The sequence below is a fragment of the Arvicanthis niloticus genome, chromosome X, assembly GCF_011762505.2.
Source record: "Arvicanthis niloticus isolate mArvNil1 chromosome X, mArvNil1.pat.X, whole genome shotgun sequence".
Lineage (NCBI taxonomy): Eukaryota > Metazoa > Chordata > Mammalia > Rodentia > Muridae > Arvicanthis > Arvicanthis niloticus.
Genome location: NC_047679.1, coordinates 18,942,088 through 18,969,916, shown reverse-complemented (window position 1 = coordinate 18,969,916; position 27,829 = coordinate 18,942,088). Strand labels below are relative to the sequence as shown.

General features: G+C 40.8%; 1 protein-coding gene across 3 annotated transcripts in view; it reads right to left on the bottom strand.

Annotated features, from left to right (window-relative positions):
• Clcn4 (chloride voltage-gated channel 4) overlaps positions 1 to 14,493 on the bottom strand; it is a 64,153-nt gene extending 49,660 nt beyond the window's left edge. The window contains exons 1-2 of one of the 3 annotated variants that reach the window (XM_034485164.2): positions 14,347 to 14,493; positions 12,972 to 13,134 (exon numbers count right to left, since the gene is read on the bottom strand). Coding sequence is in view for 1 of the 3 variants with exons in the window: in XM_076918538.1 (XP_076774653.1) it covers positions 12,972 to 12,985 (14 nt within the window). In the remaining 2 variants the exon portion in view is untranslated. Of the gene's footprint in view, positions 1 to 12,971; positions 13,157 to 14,346 lie in introns of those variants that run through there. The other 2 variants (XM_034485163.2, XM_076918538.1) reach the window with 2 other exon arrangements.
• Between the last annotated feature and the right edge of the window lie 13,336 nt (positions 14,494 to 27,829).

The window sequence follows — 27,829 nt, the reverse complement described above, 5'->3', positions numbered from 1 at the left end:
GCAGCCATCTGATCTACAGAGCAAGTGGCTACACAGAGAAATCTTGTCTTGAAAAAAACTATATAATAATATTATAAAAACATCATGACCAAAGAAAATTATTTCATTTTACATTTGACATCATCAGGGAAAGCCAAGGCAGAAAGCCAAATAGAACAAAAGCCTGGAGGAAGGATCTGAAGCAGAAGCCATGGAGGAACGCTTCCCGTGGCTTGTTCAGCCTGCTTTCTTATAACACCTGGAACAAGTTGCTCAAAGATGGTACTGCCTAATGTGGGCTGGGCCCTCCCATATCAATCACTAATCAAGAAAATGCCCTCATAGACTTGCCTACAGGCCAAACCATTGGAGGCAATTCCTCAGTTGAAATTCCTTCTTCCTATATGACCCTGGCTTGTGTCAAGTTGACAAAGAAACTAACCAGAACGGGGAGACAGAGGAAAGTCAAGATTTCAAGGTTATCCCCCACACTCTACGCCAGGTTTTAGCTTAGTCTAGGATATATGAGACTCAGTCTCAAAAGAAAATTGGAAAAGAAAAGAGAAAAAGAGAAACATAAAAAAGAGACCAGGATTTTATTTTCTGTCCACACTGTATTCTCGTTCTCTCTCTCTCTCTCTCTCTCTCTCTCTCTCTCTCTCTCTCTCTCTGTTTCTGTAACTACATGCATGTGAACTTGTGGCTCTATTGTCCACTCATACCACTCAAAACCTTGCAGTAGTTCTGGCTGATTTTGAGTAGCATTTCTATATCTGACATCACTGTTTTGGATGCCAGATATGGTGGGTCTGTTCATGTGACGTGTTTGAAATGCATGGTTGGGAGCCAGTGTGAACAATGACCCTCAGAACTGGTGTAGAAATACCTCTACTCCCTTGCCCCCATCAATGGAAAACTTAAATAGAAACCACAATCTGGCAACTCCTTAAACCAATCATGAGGGAATCCCCTGAAGTTCTCATGCAAGTGGTGGAGGAATGTGAGAATTCAACAGGGAATCAGGTTTTAAAATTTATTCAAGGGGCTAGAGAGTAGCTCAACATGTTTGGGTCCCTAGGTTCTATCCACTGTACTGTGCAATTATTGTATACAGTATCTCAGGAAGTTTATATGAAGTACATTTTGATGTACTATCTAGAGCATTCATTATCCAAAATCTTGCTCTGAATGAAACAAGATGCTCAACTAATCTTAAAACAAAAACAAGAACCCAGGCATGTCATATCAAATTGTCGTCACTAGTAAAATTCAGAGTCTGTCTCTATTTTTTATTTATTTACTTTTATTTTATCTGTATGGGTGTCCAATCTGAATGTATGTCTGTTTACCACATATGTGCATGCCCGTGGAGACCAGAAGCTGTCAGATTTCTGAGACCACAGTTACAGGCAATTATGGGCTGGCATGTGAGTGCTGGGAATCGAAACCAAGGCTCCTCTAGAAGAGCAACCAGCACTCTTAACCACTGAGCCATCTGTCCAGCCCTAAACCTGGATATTTTAAGATCAATTACGGAGAAAAAATTACACAGACAATAGACAGTCATGAGGACAACTAAGTGAGTACACAAAGCCTTTACAGTTAAGCAACAGAGGGACTTCTATCTCAGTCAGGTGGGAGGACCCATCTTAGAAGGTGGCTTCAGTAATGGAAGCTTCTCTCCTTACCTTGGTGCCTTGTGTGAACATCCCGCCATTTCAAATTCATTTGAGCTAATGCCATCTTACCTTTAAAAGTTTCTGTTGGGCTAGTGAAATGGATTAATGAATAAAACACTTAGCATTAAGCCTGATAACTTGATTTTGATCCCCAGGAGCCACATGGCAGAAGGGAAGAACCAACTCTCACCCAAATGTCTTTTCATAACTCATGACATACATGCATAAGCATAGAAACATACACACATACATGCACATGGAAATACATATATACATACACACATGCACATGGAAATACATACATGTATACACACACACATGCACATGGAAATACACACACACACACACACACACACACCTGTAGGACCATGAAAGGGGTCTTGGTTTTTGGTAGAAGCACTGGCTGGAAGTAGCCCAGAGACCCTGTGGGCATTTATTCCAAGGAGCTCCCAGAATCCAGGCTCCTAACACCTGGCTCCATTACCTACATCGTTCAGTCACAGAGGACAATGTAGCCCCTCCCAAAGAGCACAGGTAGAGGGCTTGACTACAGGCCTCAGCCTAATGAGATACCTGAAGGCCAGAAGGCAAAGCCAATTAAACGTTCTTCCCTAGCCCCTCCCCCTTTCTCCCTCCCTATTTAACTCAGGTCTGCCCTGAGTTTCACAGGGGTGCACATCCAGATTCAACTATCATCCATCATGAAAATAAATCTCTTAAACTCATGGACTCCACTGTCTTCTGGGGCCCATGGTGGGGAACCACAGAGAAGGCCTTTAGTGAGCTTCTGTAGCCGCCTGGAGGACCTCTCCCTGTCCCAGCCACAGGGACCCGCACACATGCACATGGAAATATGTATATGTGTGTATATATATATATATATATATATATTATAAACACATGCACACATGCATGCACGTGCACACACATGTGCACACACACATGCAAATATATATATATGTATATATATATATATACCCACACATGCAGATGGAAATATATATATACATACATACACAGAGACACACACACACACAAATATACACATGCACACACATGCACATGCACATACGTGCACACACATGCACATGGAAATATACATATATACATACACAAACATGTACACAAACACACACATGCATGCACACACACGCACACACAAACACACATGAATATATATATATATATACACACATATACACACATACATACACACACATACACACATGCACACACACATATGCACACACACATATGCACACACATGCACACGCACACAGGTGCACATGGATATATATATATATATATATATATATATATACATACACACACATGCACATGGAAATATATATATACATACATACAAACATACACACACTCAGGCATGCACACACATGCGCGCGCACACATGCATAGTTGCTGCCAGGGCCTGGAGGTGTAGCTCAGTCCAGAGAGTATTTGCCTAGTGAGCAAGAGGTCCAGGGTTTGATCCCCACCAGGTCCATATCTTTCATTCCATCATGTGGGAGGTAGAGGAAGGAAGATCAGAAGCACATATGTACACATACATGTGCACATGGAAATATATATATATGTATACACACATACACATGCATGCACACACACATTCATACCCAAACACACATGAATATATATATATATACACACATATACACACATACATACACACACATACACACATGCACACACACATATGCACACACACATATGCACACACATGCACACGCACACAGGTGCACATGGATATATATATATATATATATATACATACACACACATGCACATGGAAATATATATATATATACATACATACAAACATACACACACTCAGGCATGCACACACATGCGCGCGCACACACGCATAGTTGCTGCCAGGGCCTGGAGGTGTAGCTCAGTCCAGAGAGTATTTGCCTAGTGAGCAAGAGGTCCAGGGTTTGATCCCCACCAGGTCCATATCTTTCATTCCATCATGTGGGAGGTAGAGGAAGGAAGATCAGAAGTTCAAGGTCATCCTCAAGAAAGTGAGTTTGACACCAGTCTGAGATACATGAGGCCCTGTCTGAAAATTCATAAATTAGTAAGTTAATTTATTAAAATATTTTTAATTTTAGATTTTTTTTAAAAGTTACTGTCAAATGTACCTTATGGACAAAACTGCATCACCTAATGGTTGCTTTGATAGCTGATGGAACTAGAGACAAGGTCATTAGAGTTGTGGAAGTCCCTGGAGAGAAAGGAGGAAAATAGCTGTTTCTTTGGTTATGCTGTTGACTTAAATAGTCAGAAATAAACGATGACCAACAATTCTTGAGAACACCAAACCCAGTTATTGGCTGGGCTTCATTTGAGACCAGGGCTTTCCTTTAGAGAAAGGTGAGTTTAACGTGATTAGAAGCTACAGAAGATGGATATAAGGAAGGGTTGAGGCCAAGGATCACACAACCACAAGAGAAAGGGTAGCAGAGGGAGCCCTGTGGGGTAAGCATTTCCCTTTTAGAGTTGAGCTCAGGTTTGGCTGATGTGACAAGACCAAAACCTGCACACATATCTCAGGGTGGCCACTGAGACCTGTACTTATGCTGGCCTAGAAGTTCTCCAGGGACTGTATGGCCTGGTTATGTTTACTTACTTCTCAGGTCTTAGTTCCTGGTCTGGATTGATTTGGTTAAATTTGAGACTTACTATTCCTCCTACAGAGGAAGTCTGGGAGGTACTTGTCAGCCTAAAAAGACTTTGAGGTCAGAATACAGGAGAGCCCACCACAGTGAGCTATTTTTCCTCATAGCTTAGTCATACTTTTCACCAACCCTGCTTCCCCCAAAACATGCAGAAGGACTGAAACTTCAGCCACCATCTCAGCCACACCAGCCTTGCTCTCCTTCCTGTGGCTGATCCGTGTTATGCCTCCTTGCATGCAACCTTGACAAAGTCACTGGTCATTGGTGTCTAACTTGTATTAATCTATTAGTAAGAGTATCACAGAGAAGCAGAAAACAGATTGTGGAGAAAAACTTGCCAGAAAAACAAATGGTCAGCAGAAGGCCAATGTGGGGAATGCCAGGACAGGGTGGCTGGAGACTTCCAGGACACAAGGTGTAACCTCCCTGCAGCACTGTTTGGCACTGTTATGGTTGAATTGTATCCAGCTCCAAATTCCTGTGTCAAAGTACCAGCTCTCAGTATTTTAGAGTGTGACCATATTTGAAGAGAGGGTCTTTATAAAAGTAATTAAGCTGAAATATGTTCATGAGGATGGACCCCTAATCACATAAGATCAGTGTCCATATAAGACATAATTTGAGTGCAGAAACACACACAGCATAAGAGGAAAAGCCATGGAGAGACCTATAAGAGACTCTTCCCTCACAGTCCTCAGAGTTCTCAGAAAGAAAAAACCCCATCCACAATTTGATCTCACACTGTGAGGGAAGTTGCTGTCTTCTGAATAGTATATAATCCTGTTACAGCAGCCCAAGCAATGAAGAGAGTATAGCCAGGTTTTGTGTGGATGTGTCTGTCTTTGCCCATGAGAGGATAACCTGGGTGTCTATGGTAAACTGCTTCCACACAGTTTAGGAGAAACATGGTTCCCAATGCCCACTCAATATAACCAAGGAGCATCCAGGTCCTAAAATGATCATGGCCTGTTGGAAGTGGCAAAAGACCTTGGGGCCTGGGCTCTATACAACCCACTTCTTGTGGTTATATGAGAGGTATGTTATCCTCTGCCTCAGGTAATTTGTCTGAACAAAAAGGCTTAGGGTAACAGTTCTTGACTCATAGGATGCTGGAGAATCCTACGAGTTTAATGTGTATGAAGTGCTTATGTTCATCATTATTGTTGTTATTATTTTGAGCCCCTTCCTTTTGCTGTTGTTGGAAAGTATCTGTGGGGAAATTCTAAAATCCTGATTCTTGGCAACAGCAACACAGAGACCTCACAGCCCCATCCCCCTCTTGGGTGAGGGTGGAGAACACTGAGTTGATTGTATCACCAGAGGCCATATGAGGTTGGACTGGTCTCCTTTCCAACACACAGGCTAGGTTTCAAAATGGGACAAATAGCTGCGTGGGCCTGAGGCTGTAGGAAGCCTGCCATGCCAGACAGGAGCCTGCTCAGTCCTGCGTAAGGCAGACAAGGGGTAGCAGGGTACAGAAAGTACTCGTGGGAGGGGATAAAGGGCAAGGAGGTAACAGGAAGTGATCATCCCGACCTTTGTGTATTACAGGTTTGCAACGTACTAACATTTTGAAACAGTCCCAGTTTAATTCTCCTATGCATCTATGTACTCCTTTGATCTCAGCCTCCATTTGAGACTGACTCCTCTTTGATCCTGGGGCTCTCAGCCCCTCACTAAGTGGCTAATGGGGAGCTCTTGTCATTGTCACCAACCTATTGTTTGGAGGGCCAGCAGGAGAGATGAAGGTATCACAGCCCCCTCACCAAACTAAAATTGTGTATAATTTTGCCACCCGGATGACACCTGGTTATGAATGGAAACATTTTCAAATGGCATAACAAGAGTGGTCACTATGTAGATGCAGGCAAGGGGAACTGTTAAACATCCTATACTACTCCCACAGGAAAGAAGATTGTAGCCCCAACAGCTTGTGATGGTGCATGACTGTAATATAGTATTTGGAAGATCGAGGCAGGAACACTGTAAATTTAAGGCCAGCCTGGGCTATACATCTGAGATCCTGCCTCTAAAACAACAAAAACAAAATAACCACAACCTAATATCAACATCCCATTATAGTATCAAGTTGAGAAACTCTGGCCTAGACACACAGAAGAGGTACAAGGAATAGTTGCTGGAATAAAATGTTATTAAAGAAGTTGGAAGGATGGCTTGGTAATTAAAAGCACTTGCTGTGTAAATGTGAGGACTTGGGTTGGAATTGCCAAGGATACATAAAAGCAGCATGAACATCTGTAATGCAAGTCTCTGTAATCTTAGCACTCCTATAAGAGGATTTGAGATGGAGACAAAGGGATCCACAGAAACTTGAGGAGCAACTAGCCTGGTGTGTGCAGTAGAAAAACAACAAAGACCCTGTCTCAAACAGGATGGAAGGTGAGGCTACACCAAAATGTCTCCTCTGACATATATATATATATATATATATATATATATATATATATATACCCACATCCACACTTTAATACACTCTTGTGCATTCGTGCCACATACACATACACACATACACACATGCACACACACACACACACACACACACACACACACACAAATAAACTAAAATGTTGCTAAGGTTTTGAGTGGAGGAATAAATGAATATTGAGGTTCATGTCTTAGGTAATTGCTTTTGCAGTACTCATATTGATGGCTTTTTCTTAGGACATTAATGCATTTAGTTTTTTTTAAGATTTATTTTATTTTTAAAAAATAGTATGTATGGATATGTGTCCATATGGGGGTATCTGCACATGAGTGCAGGTGCTCACAGAGGCCACAACAGGGCATTGGATCTCTTAGAGATGGAGTTACAGGCAGTTGTGAGCTGCCTGATGTGGGTGAGGGAGCTGAACTTGGGTCCTCTGGAAGAACATTACTCATTCTTAATTGTTAAACCATCTCTGCAGCTTCCTGCAGAGCTCTGTTGTTTTGAGGCAATGTCCAACTACATAGCTTAAGCTGGCCTGCAACTCATTATGTAATCTCAAACTGTCAATTTTCCTGCCACAGCCTTCAAAATACAACACCACACTTAGCATATAACTTGGGTGAGCATCTTCTTTGAGCTCACAGCATCAAAGAAGACAAAACATGGTGCCTACCTTCACAGGGTGAACAAAAATTAAGGACATCTCAGTTTATTCATACATAGCTCTATCAAAACTGCTTGATCTTGGCAAAGTCATTCAGCCTCTGGACATCTACTCCTCAGAAGTAAACTATAGAAATCATTCTGATTTTGAAGTTTGTTTCCAACATCTAAACACTATTTGTTTCATCTTAGAGGACTGTTTCCTCTTTAGAGTTTTTCTATTTTTCATATAATACTGATATCATTGTGATAGACTGGCTAATCCACATCTCTATCAATCACCATTGGCACCTGCACTGCGAATGAGATGGAATGGTTATGAATATTGAATCACAAACTAATCCTCTAACAATAGGTAGAGAAATGGAGATGTCAGGTACTGCTCCACTCTGCAGCCCAGGCTGCTCTGGAACTCACTCCATGCTGGCCTCAAACTCTTCACAATCTTTGCTAACCAACTGTATATCTTTATGATGCTATTTACAAAAAAGTGAAGTGAGTCACTGCTATAAAAGAGATGAATTTCAAAGCCATGTAATGAGAAAGGCTTTCAGTGTATAGATTTACCAAAAGTAATAGAAATAATACCTCTACATCTGACTTTTTGTGTGTATTCATTTTTATATATTTTATGTGTATGTATTTTTGCCTAAATATATATGTGTGTGCACCACATGTGCACCTGGTGCCTGTAGATGTCAAAATGGTGTAAGAGCCCCTGGAACTGGGAGTTCCAGATAGTTTGAACTGTCATAGGCACACTAGGAAGCATACCAGGGTCCTCTGCAAGAGCAACAAATAAATACTCTTAAGACGGGGGCAAAAAGGAGCAGACAATAATATATTATTTAGATGGGTATGTCTGCACAGGTACTTTTTAAAACGGTGCATAATTAGATTATTATGGATATTTGCATTTCAAAATGAGAGGGAGCAAGAATGTAAGGAAGCTAAATGGTTTGGTGTAACATCGAAGTCGCCGGGCAGTGGTGGCGCATGCCTTTAATCCCAGCACTTGGGAGACAGAGGCAGGTGGATTTCTGAGTTTGAGGCCAGCCTGGTCTACAGAGTGAGTTCCAGGACAGCCAGGGCTACACAGAGAAACCCTGTCTCAAAACACCAAAAAAAAAAAAAAAAAAAAAAAAAATCGGTGTTATCACCATGTCCATAAATTACTATTTCAACAAAATAAGGTATTTTTAATTGATATGTAATTAATGTCATGATCTATAAAAGAAGCACATTCCCACAAATGAGAAAAAAAATATCTGGGTTGCTCATGGAAACATAGTTAAGAAAAAGACTGATAATGAAACTCTGTGATGTCCAACAAACCTCCTGGCTGAGCAGAGAGAGGCAGTGCTACAAGACGCTAAAAGTAATGCAGTTGGGACAAATAATTCTTCTGTCTTCTACTTAAACATACATTAAAGAGATCTCAAAAGGCACTAAAAATAAAACAAAAGGATATTAAATTGTTTTTAGCATGGCATTTTACCTCTCTAAGTACTTTACCAAGCATCTCCAAAATATAAGACCCCATCCATAAACATATGTATGGGCTATCTGTTGCTGTATAATAAATTACACTGTCAAAACTCAGCAGCAGGAGATAAACTTGTCTTATCTCATTGCATACCCTAGTTTCCTTTCCTGACTCAGTGATACAATACCTTAACAAAAGCAACTTTAAGGGAGAAGGAGTTTATCTGATTTACAAGTCCAGATTACAGTCTATCATTGCAGAGAAGTCAAAGAAGCAGGAACCTGAAGTAGCTAGTTATATCCACAGTCAATGGCAAAGAGAAAATATATGCATGAATCTTTACTGCTCAGCTCATTTCTTCTACCTCTATACAATTCAGAAAACAACCCCTAAGAATGCTGCTGCCCACAGTGGGAAGGTCTTCACACATCGATTAATGCAATCAAAAACATCTCCCTACAATGCCTACTGTTCAGCCCAGTCTGACAATTCTCTTTCCAGGTGATACTGATTGTGTTATGTTAACAATGTAAAACTATCACAATATTTGGCATGCAAATCTGGGTGTACCTGAGCCAAGTGCCTAGGACCCAGGTCTCTCAGAAGACTGCCACCATCTCAAGACTCAGCTGGTGCCAAGAGATTTGCTGTCAAGCGCATCTATGTCACAACTGGTTCTGGTTCCCAACATAAGACAGGACTGTTCACGTCACAGCATCTTCCTCTTGTGTTGGAATGACTCAAGAGAGAAAACACACACCCAAGACAAAAGAGCCAGTTCTTTATATCCTAATTCCAGAATGCCATGTTGGTGTCCCAGCCAAACGAGTCACAGGGTGTGGCCCAACTGCCGAGGGAGGGGATTATGCAAGATGGCGCCCAGTAAGAGCATAAGTCTCAGATTTATTTTACCAAATCTCCATCTGATAGCCATGCACAGAACTCTTCAAGTGTCCCCAAAATGTCTACTGCATGTTTGTTCAGACTGGAATCCAATCAAGGGCCATAAATTTTATTAGGATCTTCAGGCTCTTTGGTATCATTTGATAAAGAACACCCTCATGCACTCATTCTAATTTTTTATGATTCTGAATTATGAAGGGCAAGGCCAGATAGCTCAGGGTGAGGGACAAGCCTTCTGAGGCAACAAGAGTTGGGACAGCCTACTCTGGATGCAAGAGGAGCTACCTGGACTCCTGGAAAAGACACTTGAGCAGAAAGTGACCTGGGGAGTAGATATGGCCAGCTGCTGTCATCCTAGATTTCAGCACCTGCCTGTTTCACTAAAGGCAAATTATTTCTTGAGGGTGAGACCAGGAGAGGAGGAGCAGACAGACATGAGCTGATGATAAAAGAATAGGAGAAGGTACATCCCAAAACCCCATGCCCAGGGGACAAGGAAATATTTTCAGGTTCTTCTAACCCCCAGTAAAGATGTTTCCCACCTTGCAACAGCACTAGGACCCGCAATTTCATGCCTCTTGGGATGTTCCTATTTTACATTTCTTCTTCCATCAAGCTGGCCCTTTTTCAACATGCTGAAGTAGGACCACCAAGTAATAGCTGGCCGCATCATACATATGTTACATCTATTCTGAGATAAAAAGTGATGTGGCCAATTGTCCACTCTCATAAGTGTCAAAGAGACTTCAAGACACATAGTCCTATCCTAAAGCTTAAAGCCTGCATGCATGGCTTCCCTGAAATACCTGCCAGCTCCATGGTTCAGCAGGCAGTCATGTTGGCCTCGTAGCTGTGGGGACACCACTTCTATTCTTACTTCACCATAACTGGGCTCAGAACAAAGCATCTCACTCCTTCCTTCAGATACCTTCAATATAGCCTGTCATTTTCATCCTTGCAGAAGAGAAGGATGGTGTTTCCACCAGATTGAAATGCACTATGTAAACAGGTTTGCTGGGCAGTTGTGTCTCAACAAATTTCAGCCCATGATTGGCTAATGCCTGTTTCTTTGTCTCCAATACTCAATTTTGTATCAGCCCAGCCCTATACTACAAACACCATGCAAGCTTCCCTCTCATCTTCTCCCAGAAACCATGAATGGAAACCTTCACTATAAGAAGGCATTCACATTGTAATTCATATATACCCAACGTGATGATTTCAGAATAAGGGCCCCACGTTGAACAAATCATAAGAAAACAAATTCTGGAATGGTAGAGCTGGAATAACATTTAAGGAACATCTATGGGCTGAGACAGCGACTCAGTGGTAAAGTGCTTATGTCACATACAATACATAGTCTCGGATTCCAGCCTCAGTACCAGGGGAGGGAAAAAAAGAATAAAGCTATCATCTAAATCAGTAACTCCTAACCAGGGTCAATGGAATCCTTAAGCAGGTAGCAATGTGCCTGGTACATTTTGGATTGGCACAAGTAGGAGGAAGACCTTCACACTGGTATCTGCACCTGGAAGCCACATACTAGGCTAAACATCCTACAATGCAAGTCCCTCAGGGTCATCCCAAAGTTAAGAAACTCTAAACTAATTGCTTTTGTCACATTCAGAATGAGAAAGCAAAGGTATGAAAAGATAATAGTGACTATTTCAAGGTTATATAGCTGCAAAGCCAGAAGTATATCCAAGTGTCTATTCCACCTCCCTCCATCACCTGCTTTGCTCTGTGAGGAGTTGGGAAGAACAAAATGTGAGGAACTGACTGAGGATGCACTGGTTTTGCTGTTAGGGGTGGAATTCAGGGTCTCTTAAATATGAAGCACATGACCCAACACTGAGCAATAATACTGCTATATACTAATTTAATGCATGTAGCCAACCTAAAACAAAGGAAGAAAAATCACAATAAATAGATCATTGAATGAAGGACACAGTAAACTACCAGGATATCCCAAAGTGTGAACAAAAACACCATCTTCAATTATCAATTTAGATAGCACTGTTTCACCAAAGTTGCTGGTGGATGGAAGTCTTCAGAGGGTAAATTCCAGGGCTGATGCCTTAGGTCCTAGAGACATTGGGTTTTCAGGAGAGAATGTTACATTCTCCTCTCTAGGATATCCACACAAGTACTGGTCACAGACCAGAAGAAAGGAATATAAACAGGGTTGGTGGGAAAGAGGCCATTAATCCCCCAAAGACACACACACACACACACACACACACACACACACACTGGTTGTCATGCTGGGACTGAAGTCACCTGACCCCTCCATCTGCTGCTGAGTCATCAAGCCCCTTCCTTCAGTGAACTAATTATGCAGCTAAGCAATTAAGAATAATGCTTAAAATTCTAAAGGTCTGGGTTATCTCTGCCCCCAGCTCTCATTAAGGACTATTTTGTTCTCAGAGATACAGCCACGTTTTACAGTGATCTGATATCTTCGAAAAGTAAATTTCATTGTATTTTATTGAATGCTGTTTTTTTTAAATCTACTGAAAACACATTTATGGGGTGGGGGAGGGACACGTTTAAGTTCTGGACCCTTGCATAATAATGCAAAACCGATTTAGATTGCAGCTAAGAAGTTGCCATTTCTCAGCAAGTTTGTGCTTTGGAGGAAATTAGGCTCACTGCTGAGAAACAACCTCTGTGAGAAGAATTAATAAAGCTGCCTTTATTCAGCCAGCACAAAGGCAGAAGGAAAATGGTTTATGGTTAGCTTTTCAAAGCAGCTCCTTTTCTTGGTCTCTAGCTTTAGACTATACGTGTTGTAGTCAGTACAAAATCTTCTCCCCTCCTAACAAGAGGCTATTATTTCTCTGTCTGGCCCTTGCCCACTTTCTGCAGGTGAGCACACCAAGACCCAACTCACTAAAGGTACCTGCACCAGGCCGCTCCCAGTCAGATGCTTGCAACTGCAAAAGCAGCAGGAGGAAGCAACTGTGGGCAGCAGGCATTGCAGCAGCCAAAGGCCCCACTTACGGTTTTAGGGGATGCTGCCAGAGCAGCAGACCACCGACTCGGGGTCCACCTGCAGCATCTGTACTGCTGAGAGCTCCAGGAAGAGCATCCGGGCATCGCGCACCCCTTACCTGCAGTGCCGCATCTTTCAGCGTGGCCGTCCACCTGGACAGCATCCTAGAGCATCCTTTCTTCAGCGCGTTTGCTGTGAGTTGTGTGACGTCATCAGGAGGCGGGCTCCACACTGCCACGTGATGTCTTAGGAGTCCTGTGACTGGCAGCAAGACCGGAGGTCTGAGGGTGGGGTGGGAAGACCCTAGATGTTACAGAAGCGGCAGGTAACAGTCAGTCTGACCTCCTTTCAGGGCATTTGTCTTGATGCCTGCCTATTGCTTGGCCTTATTGGGAAAGTTATGGAAAACAGCACAGAGGACCAATTGACATTATTACAGGCTCCAAGCATGTAATAGGATTTCACAAAAGGTAACAATAAGAAGATTATTGTAGAAACACAATCTGGCATTCTACTTTAGCAGATGCAATAGAGAAATATATTTTATGAAAATCAAAATGACAGCCTAAATAGACCATGCATGCACAAGACAGTGTACTAGAAAATTGGTGTTCCAAATTATATGCCAAATATTATACTCAAGCATTTCTTGATGGAATATTCTACTAATCGCACCGATGACTATTACTTTAAGTTATTCTCAGTAACTGCATGACATTGGTTTTATTTGCTTAAAAAAAAAAACAGGGGCACGACACATTAATACTATTTACTATAATATTTGATTATTTAAAATAAAGCGCTGTTGACAGAACATAACTGTCTGTGTCTGTGTTTATTTTTCTTAACTCTGGAGGTAAGACATTTCATCTCTCAGGCATGAGTTTGTTGAAAACAACTCGTTATTTCAGGTTGTCTAATTTTTCTGACGTTCTGAAGAAGTAAGTAGCTGTACTATTGTAACGCTCATTGTCGAGTAAAAAATCTTTTCTTAAAAGCTTTTGAAAATTCTGTGAACAGTTCATAAATTGGAACTAGCCCATTTGAAATTAAAGGAGTTTGTGTATAAAATGCTTGTTTGCCAAAGTACATAAATGTTCTGGGGATGTAAAGGGGGAATGATAGAAGCTCTTTTCCTTCCTATCCCAATTGTTTTAACTTTAAATCACAATTATAACATTCCTTTAGATCACTCCCCTGAAAGACGCATTAAATAGATTGTTTTACAAACAGGCATGGGTTAAATTGGCCAGCCTCTTATTCCAACAGCTTTTATTCCCTTCTATATTTAACCCTGTCCCCTTTACCACCATTGCCTCCGGATTAACCACATTTCTGCTCAAAGGTCAACTCTAATTTAGATTAAATACAGCCCTCGCCTTTTTCAGCAATCTATTATTTTCGAGATCATTTTTTTTTTTAACTGACAGTGCTGGTGTGGATTTCTAGGTCACCCCTCTCAGGTTTGTTTCTCAGAGTGACAAATAACTTACCTTTATAGCTCTGAGATATAGAGGCAAATTGCTACTGCAATTCCGGGCTCCTTTGGGTCGAGGGTCTGAAGCACACCGAAACTGACAAGTTCATTTTCCTGCCACAGGCAAATGTGGATTTCAGCCTCAGGTTCACAGAGGGCCCAGGAGGCAGTCGGGCAGTATCACGTGTTCAGCTCAGCCACTCAGCCCAGCCCTGCCCTACCGGGTCAGCTCTTGGCTCTGGAAAGAGAGTCTTTGAAATGTGGTTGTCCTTCTACCCTTGGTGGAAAGGTGTCTGGGGAGCCCTGTTTCTGCAATACAGAACACCTCACCTCCAGCTGCTAATGCTCCCTAGCCATAGTTTCCCGGGGTGGAGGTGGGGGTGGGGGTGCAGGACACAACTCACCCTGCTGCCAGCAGCATGTAACTGACCCTGTTGCCCAAAGTCCTCTCTGTTCAGCTTGGCTGAAATGACTAAATACAAACACCTTCCTCTTCCAGGGACACATTTGTTTTTGTTTGTTTGTTTGTTTTTTAGGTTAGTTTCACCTCTTTTTCCAGGTGATTGCTCAATTGCAAGTACTCACAGACAGAGACAAACTCCAGGGATGGTGGCACACACCTTCAATCCCAGCGCTGCAGCCAGCACACAGGAGGCAGAGAGGCAAGTGGGCCTCTATGATTTCAATGATTTCAAGGACAGCATGATCTACAGAGTGAGTTCCAGGACAGACAGGGCTACACAGAGAAACCCTGTCTCAAAAAATCAAACTAACAAACAAACAAAAGGAAAGAAACCACACACATGCTGTCTGTCTGTCTTTTACACACACACACACACACACACACACACACACACTGCAATAGACCTAAAATTGCACAATTGAAAGCATATATCATAACAAACCTCAAATGAAGCCATGGACTTTTCAATAATAAATCTTGTAATATTCTCACCTTCAATACCAGAAAAGAATAAAAATTACTATGATGGTAGATACTTAGGGAGAAAAATACATTCATAGTAAGGTAAATGGAACAAAATCAGGATCTAAAACATGTACCAAGTGATTTATCTGTTGTGTGGGGGTGTAAGATAATTGTGTCTAGCTACACAAACTTTTATATATGAACATAGAAAATAATTAAAAATCAAATTCACCAAATTATCAAATGTGGCAACTAACTAGTGAATAGGATTAGGGGTATTTAAATTTTCTTCTTCTCTTCCTTCTCCTTCCTCTCCTCCTCCTCCTCCTGCTATGCAATAATTTCTCCACAGTGGCAGTTTTATGACAAGAGAAATGTGTAGAATGCATACTTGTAGATACTCTTGATGTACAGTTTGTATTTGAAGAGTCTGCAGTCCTAAGTACAAAGCGTGAAGGGAACAATCACAGCCCTTCTCTGGATTCCTACCTGTCAGACACTGGAAGTGAGGGCCAATTCTCTCTTTCCAGTAACCCTGCTTTATTAGACGTGGAAGCACCATTAACCTCTGACTTCTAAATCCCAATTTCTTTTGCTTTCTTCACATATTTTGTAATTTCATAACATGGAACTTCTTAAACACTTCCCCTCTTCATTATCTGCACTTTTTTCCAGAAACACACACAAGATTCACAACACTATGGGATTGTTGTTCAGTTGGGGGTGCTTTGTTTTGTTCTGTTTTGTTTTGAGGCACTATCTCACTCTGTAGCTCAGGTTGCCTCTTGAATGTTGTAAGCCACTTTGCACAACTAAAACACTGGTTCCTAATGGGAAAGATGTCATTCATTTTCCACTGGGAACATTATCAGCTGCTCCATCCAGGCATTATAGGGACAAGCAGTATATTCCTGGCATCCAGTGCTTGGAGCCCCAAGACACTGGGGAACATACTACAGTGTGAAGCAATGCTTCTCATGACAGTGAATGATATAGCTTCAAATATCAATAATGCTGAGGCAGTGGGCCTCTGGCTTAGAATGACTTATAAAGTATGATTTGATGTCCCAACTACTCTGAAGCATTCCCTCCTTGATAATGTACTAGAGGCTCCACTATTTAATGAAGCACCTTACTTGGGCATAAGGAAAGAATAACTACCTATCAGCACATATACCATCTCTGAAAGAACCTCAAGAAATTGGTAGTTATATCTCTAGGGAGGAGAACCCAATGCCTAGCCCAGAGAGGCTGGTGGAAAGTTTTAAGGGTTTTTGGAATGCATTAGATGTAATTTAAACATACGTGTCCTAAGCACTCTCACTTTTCTGTGTCAAATATTCAATGTACTGAGCACATTCATCTCCAGGGTAAGGTTTATGCAGATTTCAAAAAAGTATCATATATAGGACTGGGACTGTAGCTCGATTGATAGAGTACTTGCTTAGCATACACAAAATCGTGGTTTTGATCCTTAACATTGCATAGATTGGGTATAGTGTTGTATGTCTGCAATCCCAGCCTCTGGGAGAGGGAGGTAAAAAGAGTCAGAAGTTCTATATCACTCTCAGCTACCTAGTAAGTTTGAGGACTGTCTGGGATACATGAGATTGTCTCAAAAAGATCATAGAAATCATGCCGTAATGGATTTATAATAGAATAAGGTATTATAAGTTAGCTTTGTTAAGTTTTGGTTGAGAATATTTTATTTATTTTATGTATTATTTTACTTATTTACATCCAAATCACTGGCCCTTCTCAGTCTGCAAATAGGGTCAATGTTACAGAATCAACCTGTGCTGGTTTGTTTTTGTCAATTTGACACAAGCTAGAGCTAACTGAAAGAAAGGGACCTCAATAGAGTAAAATGCCTTCATAAGGTCCAGCTGAAGGGTACTTTTTAAATTAGTGATCATTGGGGGGTGGGTGCAGACTGTTGTGGGTGGTGCTGGTGGTTCTGGGTTCTATAAGAAATCAGGCTGGGCTAACCATAAGGAGAAAGCCAATAAGCAGCACTCCTCCTCTGCGTCTGTTCCTGCCTCCAGGTTCCTGTCCTGTTTGAGTTCCTGTTCTGACTTCCTTCAACAGTGAAAACTGATGCTGAAGTGTAAACACTTTCCTCCCCAAGTTTCTTTGGTCATGGTATTGTTTCATCACAGCAATAGTAACCCTAGCTATGACACCACCATTGGAGGTGATGTGAAACGTAAGTGAGCCATTTAGAAAGAGAAATCAGTGCCCGCCATTTTTTGGTATGGGAGACTTGAGGGGAATGCCATGCACCTATATATAGTAATCACCCTTATTTCCAACTAACTGAAAATTGTTGAGAGTACACACATGGAGGGAGGTGGAGAAAGAGGAAGGGTCATACTCAATTTATTTACATGCCATTGTCAAACAGTATATACCTATCTTTAGGGGGAGACATCAGGCATATAACTCATAGCTGACTGGAAGTGACTGCAACCGTTGCACAATGATTCAGGCTCCTCAAACAACTATACAATTTTTTTTCAAGATTTATTTTATTTCATCCTATGGTTTCTAATGTTTGAGCTCTACTTGCATACTTGTTTCCCTCAGAGGTCAGGAGAAGGTGTTGGATCCTCTGGGGCTAGAGTTTACATAGACAATTGTGAGCCACCTTGTCGGGCCTGGGAATCAAACCCAGCTCCTCTTCAAGTGTACTTAAATATAGAACCATCTTTCAAGTGTCAACCAGCATGTTTTAAAATTTGATATTTTCTGCACAGTGAACTTTAGTGTTAATTTTTATTTATTATTTTAAGGGTATGGACATTGTGTTTGCATGTATGTTTGAGCACCTGTGACTAGTACCTGCAGAGACTGAAAGACAGCATTGGATGCTCTAAAACTTGAGTTACAGATTGTTGTAAACTGGCCATGTGAGTGCTAGGAATCAAGCCCAGGTCTTTTGGAAGAGCAGTCAGTACTCTTAACTGCTGCTGAGCCAACTCTCCAGCCACTTGCATTCATTTTCACATTAACAAAGACAGTGATCTTTTTAAATACCTTTCGTGGTGCTCTTAAATCTTGCACCCAAGGCAACTGCCTCACTTGCCTCCAAATTTTGGCTCTGAGTATCTAGTAAGTTTTCCTGAGAATGGTGAGTCTTGCAAAAGCCTATTCCACTTGACCTTGCATCTTGAGTATTTTATACCTGAGTCCATTCTCTTGAATGAATGAATGAACGAATGAATGAATTCTTCCCACCTAGTTTGTTACTATATGTGTGATCAGCAGCATCTTTAGTGATTTAGGAGAATAAGGGTGTGATATGTAAAACTATGCAATCCAGTCTTTTTCAGGCATTCTGAGTTGTGTTTATAGATCATACCCGACATCTGAAAACTGCATACTTGGACCATGTTACTCAGCTATCTAGGCAGTGGGAATGCCTTTATGGATGTGATAAACTACAGCCTTAAACATTCTGCTCTGCAATGGAACTACTGTCAAGGTCATTGTTCATTCTAGGTTGTTTGAGACAATGGCCTGGATAAACTATGAGAGTAAAAACACTGTTGCTCTACCCCACCACACCCCTGAAACTCTACATTTAGAACCCTGAGGATGATAGTATCTCCTTTTACTATTCAGCTGCCAGGAAACTCGGATTGTGCTAAAGCAACTCACTAGTCTGATTCCATTCCTGTTCTCTTCTGTTTCCCTCTCTCCCAGGCCCCTCAGGTTGAACCTGGGGATATGCACATGATAGACCAACATTTTAACATTGAGCTACAACTTGATCCCTCTTCTTGATGTTTTGCTTTGAAACAATCTCACTTAGTTACGCAGGTTGGCCTTGAATTCACTGTGCAGCCCCAGCTTGCCTTAAATTGTTAATACACTTGTCTCAACTGGGATGATAGGCATGAATCACCAAGCCTGGATCAGAAGGCTGTCTTCTCTAATTGGCATATGTATTGTGCAGTGCGTCTGTCAGTGACAATAGCCCAGCTCAAAATGATCAATAGAATGGGTTTTGTGACCCAGTTAGTTTAACCAGGGCAATCTGTGTGATCATTGACTTGGGACTACCCATTGGAAGCCAGTCTGCCTATGGCCAACTTCAAACTACTGAATGACTAATTCAAAATTGATACAATACCCATTGTTACACATCTCCATTGCATAGGGGTCATAGAAGTAATTGGGTTTTTATTTAGGTTTTTATACCTTTCTTTAGTTGTTAATACTATCCATAGGAAGTAATTCAGCTGTGAGGGACAGGGCCCTCTGAGTACTTACTCCTTTCATGCCTGACTGTTGATGTACACATTTTTGTGCAGACCCAGCACAGTACTCCACAGTTGTTGAATATTCGTGCTTAGAACACCAGAAGGTTGCATTTTACAGCCCTTCTCCTATCTTAAGACTTTTACCTGCTTCCCATTCTCCTTTCACACAGTGTTCCCTGAGTTTAGAAGAAATGTTAGAAATGTCTTCTTTAGGGCTGAGTACCCCACTGTCTTTTAGTGCCCTGTGCAACCATATGTCACTCCATTCAATGAAGTTCACTGGAAAGAGAAGCTTCCCTGAGATTAAGGATATATATGGTGCTTCAACATTATGCCAATTTAGCTAAATGACAGAATTAAGGTTTTATATTCCCTAAGTAAGGAGTAGCTCTTTTTACCTTGGACCTGGCCTTTGAGAAAAATATTTCTTGACTCAGTATTGTAAAGCAGAAATAGGATTTTTTTTCTAAATTATACTGGCCAAGGATGCTGGCCACCACTCATGATGGTTACTAACAAAAGAATTAACTTGAAATTTAGGTTAAAATTCAGTCCCTTGTTCATAGTAGTTACATGTTAAGTGCTTAAGGGTCACATGTGATTCAATAACTATGGTATTTTAGTAGGGCTCTAGAACAATTGCATCATCACAGATAATTCTATTCATGCCATCAAGTATTTCTAGTAAATGAATTCCCCTGAAGTAAAACAATTTGTGTTTATTACCCTTGGCACGCTGCCTGTAATTTCAGGGCAGGAAAAGCAATCTAGCCAGAAAGTCTGTTGGTGGGAATGATAGAAAGATGCTGATTCCAGAGAGCCATGTTCCTCTAGGCACGGAACTCAGGCATGGTGCTTCCAAATGCCACAGTATGGGAAGTTTCTACCTTTGGGGACTCCAAACTATGCTTCAAGAAGCTATAACAGTACTTGATCATTGGTTCCAAAGCAAAAGTATAGATGTCTGCAAGTGGATATTCACGTAAGAACTCGGAAATACACCCTTCAAAAGAGTTGCTTTTGTGCTATATTGGACAATTCCCCCTCCCTCAGGGTTCTAAATGTAGAGTTTGGGGGTTGTGGTATTCAATTCCATGTATGTAGGACCTCTGAAGATGTTGGCTGACACAGGAAAGGATGTATATTGATGTGATTAAGTTAGGAGTTCTGGAGCTATGGAGAGTTTGCCCCGTGTTAGGTTTCTATTGCTGTGAAAAACATCATGACTGAAAATAACTCGTGGAGAAAGGGTTTATTTGGCTTATACTTCCATGTTATAATCTATCATCTAAGGATTTCATAGCAGGAACTCTAAGTAGAAACCTTAGGCAGCAACTAAAGCAGAGTCCATAGAGGAATGTTGCTGACTGCTCCCTATGGCATGCTCTTCCTGCTTATACAACCATGACAACTTCCTCAGAAGTGTCAACTCCCAAAGTATAGGCTCAGATGCCTATATTAATCATCTATCAAGGAAGTGCACCACAGACTTAACAACAAGCCAGTCTTTTAGTTTTTACATTTTCCTACTAGTCTCACTTATTTTTTAATTATTTTATTTATTTACATTCTAAATTTTGCCCCCCTCAATGTCCCCCCTCCTAAAGATCTTCACCCCATTTCTCCTTCCTTTTGCCTCTGAGAGAGTGCTTCCCATCCCCCACCCCACTCCTGAGCATCCCCTTCTCTGGAGCATCAAGTCTTTACAGGATTAGGCATATCATCTCCCAATGAGGCCAAACAAGGCAGACCTTTGCTACATGTGTGCCAGGGTTCAAGGACCAGCTCATGTGTGTTCTTTGGTTGGTGGCTTAGTCTCTGGAAGCTCCCAGGGGTCCAGTTTAGTTGGCACTGTTGGTTTTCCTATGGGTTTCCATCCCCTTTAGCTCCTTCAACCTTTCCCCTAACTCTCACATAGGAGTCCCAGACCTCAGGCCAATAGTTGGCTGTAATTATCTGCCTCTGTCTCAGTCAGCTGCTGGTAGAGTCAGAAGACAGCTATGTTAGCCTCCTGTCTGCAAGTACAACATGGTATCAGCAATCATCTCAGGGATTGGTGCCTGCCCATGGGTTGGATCCCAAGTTGGTCCTGTTGCTGGATGGTCTTTCCTTCTATCTCTGCTCCATTTTTGTCCCTGCACTTTCTTTAGACAGGGAACAATTCTAGGTTGAAAATTTTGAAGGTGGGTTGGTGATACCATCTCTCCACTGGGGGCCTTGTCTATTCACTGGAGATGGTCTCTTCAGGTTCCATCTCCCCACTGTTGGACATTTCAGCTAAGGTCATCCCCATTGAGTCCTGAGAGCCTCTTATATCCCTGGTCTCTGGGATATTTTAGAGGTTACCCACCCCCACTCCCAGCAGCTGCATATTTCCACTCGTTTTCATGGCCCTCTGGGTTTCTCTGCTGTCTTCCCTCATACCTAATTCTGCCCCGTTTTCTCCTCCCCTCTCCTCTCCCACACAGGTCCCTCCCTTCCTCTGCCTCCCATGATTATTTTGTTCTGCCTTCTAAGTAGGATTGAAGCATCTTCACTTGGGCCCTCCTTCTTGTTAAACTTTTTATGGTCTGTAGGCTGTATACTCTGTACTTTTTGGCTAATATCCACTTATCAGTGAGTACATACCATGTCATTTTAGATCTGGGTTACCTCACTCATGATGATATTTTCTAGTTCCATCCATATGCCTGCAAAATTCATGATGTCCTCATTTTTAATAGCTGAAAAGTATTCCATTGTGTAAATAAATCACATTTTTCTGTATTCTTTCTTCGGTTGAGGGACATCTGGATTGTTTCCAGTTTCTGGTTATTTTGAATAAGGCTCCTATGAACATAGTGGAGCATGTGTCCTCCTACAAGCCAGTCTTAAGGAAGCATTTCCTCAATTACAATGACCTCTTCCGCCGGGCGGTGGTGGCGCATGCCTTTAATCCCAGCACTTGGGAGGCAGAGGCAGGAGAATTTCTGAGTTCGAGGCCAGCCTGGTCTACAGAGTGAGTTCCAGGACAGCCCGGGCTACACAGAGAAACCCTGTCTCAAAAATCCAAAAAAAAAAAAAAAAAAAAAACAAAAAAAACAAAAAAAAAAACAAAAAAACCCAATGACCTCTTCCTAAATATGTCTAGATCTGTGTCAAGTTTACAAACAAAAAAAAAACCAGCCAGTAACACCCTAGAACATGTGTATGTTTGATAATTGCAATGACATGAACAGTGCCTTAATAAAAGGGAGGTAGGAGGATTAAAAGCAGAGAGAGTGACATGAAGATAGAATAATCAGTTAGAAAGCAAGAGTTAATGATGCTGCATGGTGAGCCTTGAGAATGGAATATAGGACCATGAACAGACAAATCTAAGCACCTTCTAGAAGTAGAAAAGTCTAGAAAATGTTGTTGCCTGGTGTCTGTCAATGAAGCACAGTATTTTAATTTGCCTCAGTGTCGCCCATTATAAACTTCCAATCTCCAGAAGTGTAATAAGGTAAATATGTGTTGCTATCAATCCTAAGGTTGTTATGATTTATTATGTTGGATTCATTCTTGAGGCCAAAAGATAAAAATTTAAAAAAAAAAAAAAAAAGGTTTCCTGAACATTAAGGGTTAAGCCTAAAAGAACGACTAAGCCCTGGAACAAGTTCCTGCAACTGCCAGCAGGAAAGGCAGGCAGCAGCTGAAAAGTATCTGCCAAAACAGAAGCAAGAGCATTTTTACAAAGCAATATTATCTGGCATTAAAAGATATCTTTAGAAATATCACACAATGCATTTTAATATTAATCTGGGGAAAAATACAGTCACAAAAAAGAGTCTAAAAGATAGAGCATGTACATAGGTAACCAAGGGGGAAATAACAAAATGAAAGCGTCTTTAGCACTCTTGGTGTCTAACAAGATGGAGTTGTGATTGAGGTGCAGTGCACAGGAGCACTGGCTACTTCACAGTGCTGTGGGTGATGGTAGCCAATAAAGAGTCAAAGAGTCATTAGGCAATAGCTATCAATAGTAGGAATTATCATTAATATAAAGAAAATTAGGACTCTTAACACACAAGTACCAATGCAGCCAGGAAAGGACCTGAGCAAAGCTGAAGAGCATCCAGCTAGCATAACCAATAAGCAGCTTACTAATGTTTGCACATGTGTGGGTACATGTGTATGGTGTTATGTATGGATGTGTTCTGCTCCTAAAATTTGTATCTACTCAAAACATCAAAATATGATTATTTAGAATAGCATCAGATGGATGTAATTAACTAAGGATTCTCAAACTGAAACTTAAGATGGGTCATAAAGCCAATAGTTGGTGCTTTCATAAGGGAAAGAAGAGGAAGATTTGAGGAGAGAAATACAGGTGAGAAGGCCCTGTGAAAATGGAAAGGGCGACAGGAGGGATGGAGCCACAAGACAGAGGATGTCTGTAATCCCTAGGATCTAGAAGAGGCAAGAACCCTTCTTTGGAGACCATCAGTGGAACAGTGATCTGACACACCTGATCTTCAGACTTTTAAAAATAGGGACAAGAGGTTGTGCTTTTAATCTAGAAACTAGTCTAATTAAAAAAAACACACATGAAAGAAAACACAAATATGGAAAACAACAAATGACAGGGCAAAGACCTAGAAAAAGGATTTTTTTTTCATATATTTTGACCATACTTCTCCCTCCAACTACTCCTATATTCTTTCCCACTTTCCTACCTACCCAATTCTCTCTCTCTCTCTCTCTCTCTCTCTCTCTCTCTCTCTCTCTCTCTCTCTCTCTCTGAAACAAAACACAATAAAACAAAAATGCTAAAACACATCAAGAGAGAACACACATGGAGTTTTTTTTGTGTGTTGGCTATCTATGGCTTGGCATGGGCCTAGCCTTAAGTGTGGTTTATATTCCCAGTGAGACTCCACAGAAGAAGCTAATTTTTCCTTTGCCAATCATGTTTATTGGAGACAGCCTCCTCCTATTAATAGATAGACCTCTCAGCCAATGGAAATATTATTTTATAAGATTACTCTGTGTGACTTATTACAGAGAAAGTAAAACACAGATAAAATAATTTTCTAATTATTGCACATTATGGGGCTGGAGTGATGGCTTAGCTGTTAAGAGCTTATACTGCTCTTTTGAGGACTTGAGTTTGATTCCCAGCACCCAAGTTGGGTGGCTCACAACTACCTGTAGTCCATCTCCAGAGGTTCTGACACCATCCTCTAGTCTCCACTGGCACTTCACTCATTTACACACACACACACACACATGTATAGATACAAACATATATACATAATTTAAAAAGAGCTACCAAAGTTGATATCAAGAAATAAGTTCTTATTTTTAAATTAATTTTGTTTTTGAAAATTTCACACATGTGTATAATATATTCTGATTACTCTTGCACACATAGTTTCTTTTATCTTTTACTCATATTAATGCCTCACCATCCTTATTAATTCTTTCCCCATATCCTTTAGCCTTAATTAGACAAGGTTCTCTTTCCAGTCAATGATGATAAGATCCATGACTGCACAAGGTGCTGGAAGTAAGTGACAAATACCTGCCCATCTCTAACTAAGACATTTATCCTTCCACTCTGAGCTCACAGAAAATTGCAGAATGGACATCAGAAAGAATACAAGATCTATAACATAGAGATGAGGGATGCAAAATGCTATCTCCTAGGCAAGACAGCCATTGCCAACACGAACTCAGAGCAGCTGCACATGTATGCACTAGGTTTGAACAAAAAATAAGCCTGTCAATATGTATAGAGGGCGGAGGAGGTCAGGGAGTGTTATCCAAAGTTGGTGAACTATTGGCCACTGGGTCTTCCCTTGTGTCTCTACTGGTGATCTCACCAGGCTATAATGGATAGTTCACACTCAATGGTCATAACAAATGATCCTGGTTAAACTAAATGGGTCAAGAGATAAAAATGTAAAAGACAAACTTCCATAAAAAATGTATTTAGAAAATAGCTTAAACTACTTCTGTGAAAAAAATAGAGCATGGAACATGTCCAGGTAGCTTCCTGGAAAAATTCCTCCAAACTTATTCCCCAAACCAAGAAAACACCATGGGGCTGGAGATATACCTTAGAGGGGTAGAGTGGTTTCCTAACATATCTAAACTATAAACAGTCTATAAAATAGGTGTGGTTGTTCATAATTGTAATCACAAAGACACACAGAGACTGACAGACCGAAACACAGACACACACAGATACTATTCCATCGTTCGTTTTATGGAATAAGACATTAGCGCTTTGGCAAAAATTTCATTAATTTTTTCATTTGCCAAGACAGCACTGTATTGAATACATGACATCTCAGATTGTAGGATGAAGGGACAGGAGGATTGCTGCAAATTTGAAGCTTGCCTGGTCTACACCAGTCAGAGCTACTTGAAAGAGACTGTGTCTCACACAAGATTTACTCTGTTTTAATACAAAATAACCAATGCTAGCAAACCAGCTTCAAAGCACATCAAAATATACTCATTCTCCTCTGTTGTTTATTTTTACAAAGGCAAGTGTAATTCCCTACCAGTAGATCCATTAACATAATCAAAGTTTTCAGGGCTAAGAAGAAAAATTTTATGTTTATTTCAGTAGATGGAGAAGAAAAATGTGAAGGAAATTCAAGCTTCTCGTTTGAAAAACACTCAAGAAAGAGCTGAACTCAGTATCATACATGCCCAGCTCCTGAGAAGTCCCATGATTCAGTCCCCAGCAATGCTGACCTAAAAGCACCCAAGAGGGCTGGAGAAATGGCTCAAAGGTTAAGAGCTGACTGCTCTTCCAAAAGACCCAGGTTTGAGTCCTGGCATCTATATCATGACTCACAGTCACCTGAAAATCCAATCCTAGGGGGCTGAGGACCTCTTCTAGCCTTTGTGTGTATCATATGCATGTGGTATACAGACTTGCACAAAACACTTATAAACATAAAATAACTTTTAAAAATTAAAAGAAATGTAAAAGCACTCAAAAGAGTATCAATTGAATATTAATACATATGTGTAAACATGCTCTTTGTTTTTTGTTTTGTGTGTGTGTGTGTGTGTGTGTGTGTATGTGTGTGTGTGTGTGTGTGAGAGAGAGAGAGAGAGAGAGAGAGAGAGAGAGAGAGAGAGAGAGAGAGAGAGAGAGATTTACCCCCACAACAATATCTTAATTTAACGGAAAAACCCTACCTATTGTGGTTTGGATACAATTTGTAGTTTTCAAACTACATTTAAAATTTGATTGATTTGTACATGTATTGGGCTGTGGAGTCCTTATAATGTGATTAGTTGCTAAGATACATTAATGCCTTTCTCAAAGAAGCAGGTTATTGACAGTGGTATTGCTTAACTATACCCCCAAATTTAGTCAATTCCACATGTAGTTGCTTGCCTTTATTCATTTTCACCATGTTATGATGATGCAGTACAAGGTACCTACCAGAAACTGAAATAATGTTGTTATTAGCCTTTAAGTAAACCTATGTCTTCTAGGATAAATTCCTATATTAGGTATTTTGCTTCATGTTTCTTTTGTTCAAGGAGGCATTGCTTGTGTGTGATGGGTCTGTACTCTCTTTACTTGTGGCAGGTTAATTTGTTTGTTTGTTTGTTTTTCAAGTCAGAGCGTTTCTGTTTAGCACTGGGAATCCTAGAATCAACTCTGTAGACCAGGCTGGCCTCAGACTCACTTACATCTACCTGCCTCTGCCTACCAGGTGCTGGAATTGAAGATACGTGCCAACACAGACTGGCAGGTAATAAGTCTTTATTATATTTCCCATTAGTGCTGGTTTTGGCTTTGCATTCACCAAAATGTGAAGCCATTGCATTCATTTACACTGTCACTGTTTGTATGGCATTATTGGCTTCCAAAACAATTAATGAAATAAATCTGTATTCTTATAAGTCACCAGGAATCATGGCATTTATTATACCATCAGTAAGCAGACTAAAACATTTGCTTCAAGCTGCATGGAGTGATTCAGGCGTCTAATTCCAACACTTGGGAGGCTGAGTCAGGAAAATTGCTGGGAGTTTAAGATAAGTCTGGACTACATAAGGAATTCCGGTCTCCTCAAAGTATCTAAAATGCTGGGATTATAGGTACATGCCACAATGTCCAAGTGAAAAATATTGCTTTTAGTGTATGTGTATTTATCTTAACTTTATTTTCTGCCTTTAATAAAAAAAACTAAAAAACAAAATAGGGCAAGAGAAGAAATGTTCATAGATACTGTTTTTGTTTTTTGCTTTTTGTTTGCTTGTTTGTTTGTTTAGATAAGTTGATTATAAAGTTCATTTGGAAGAATGTT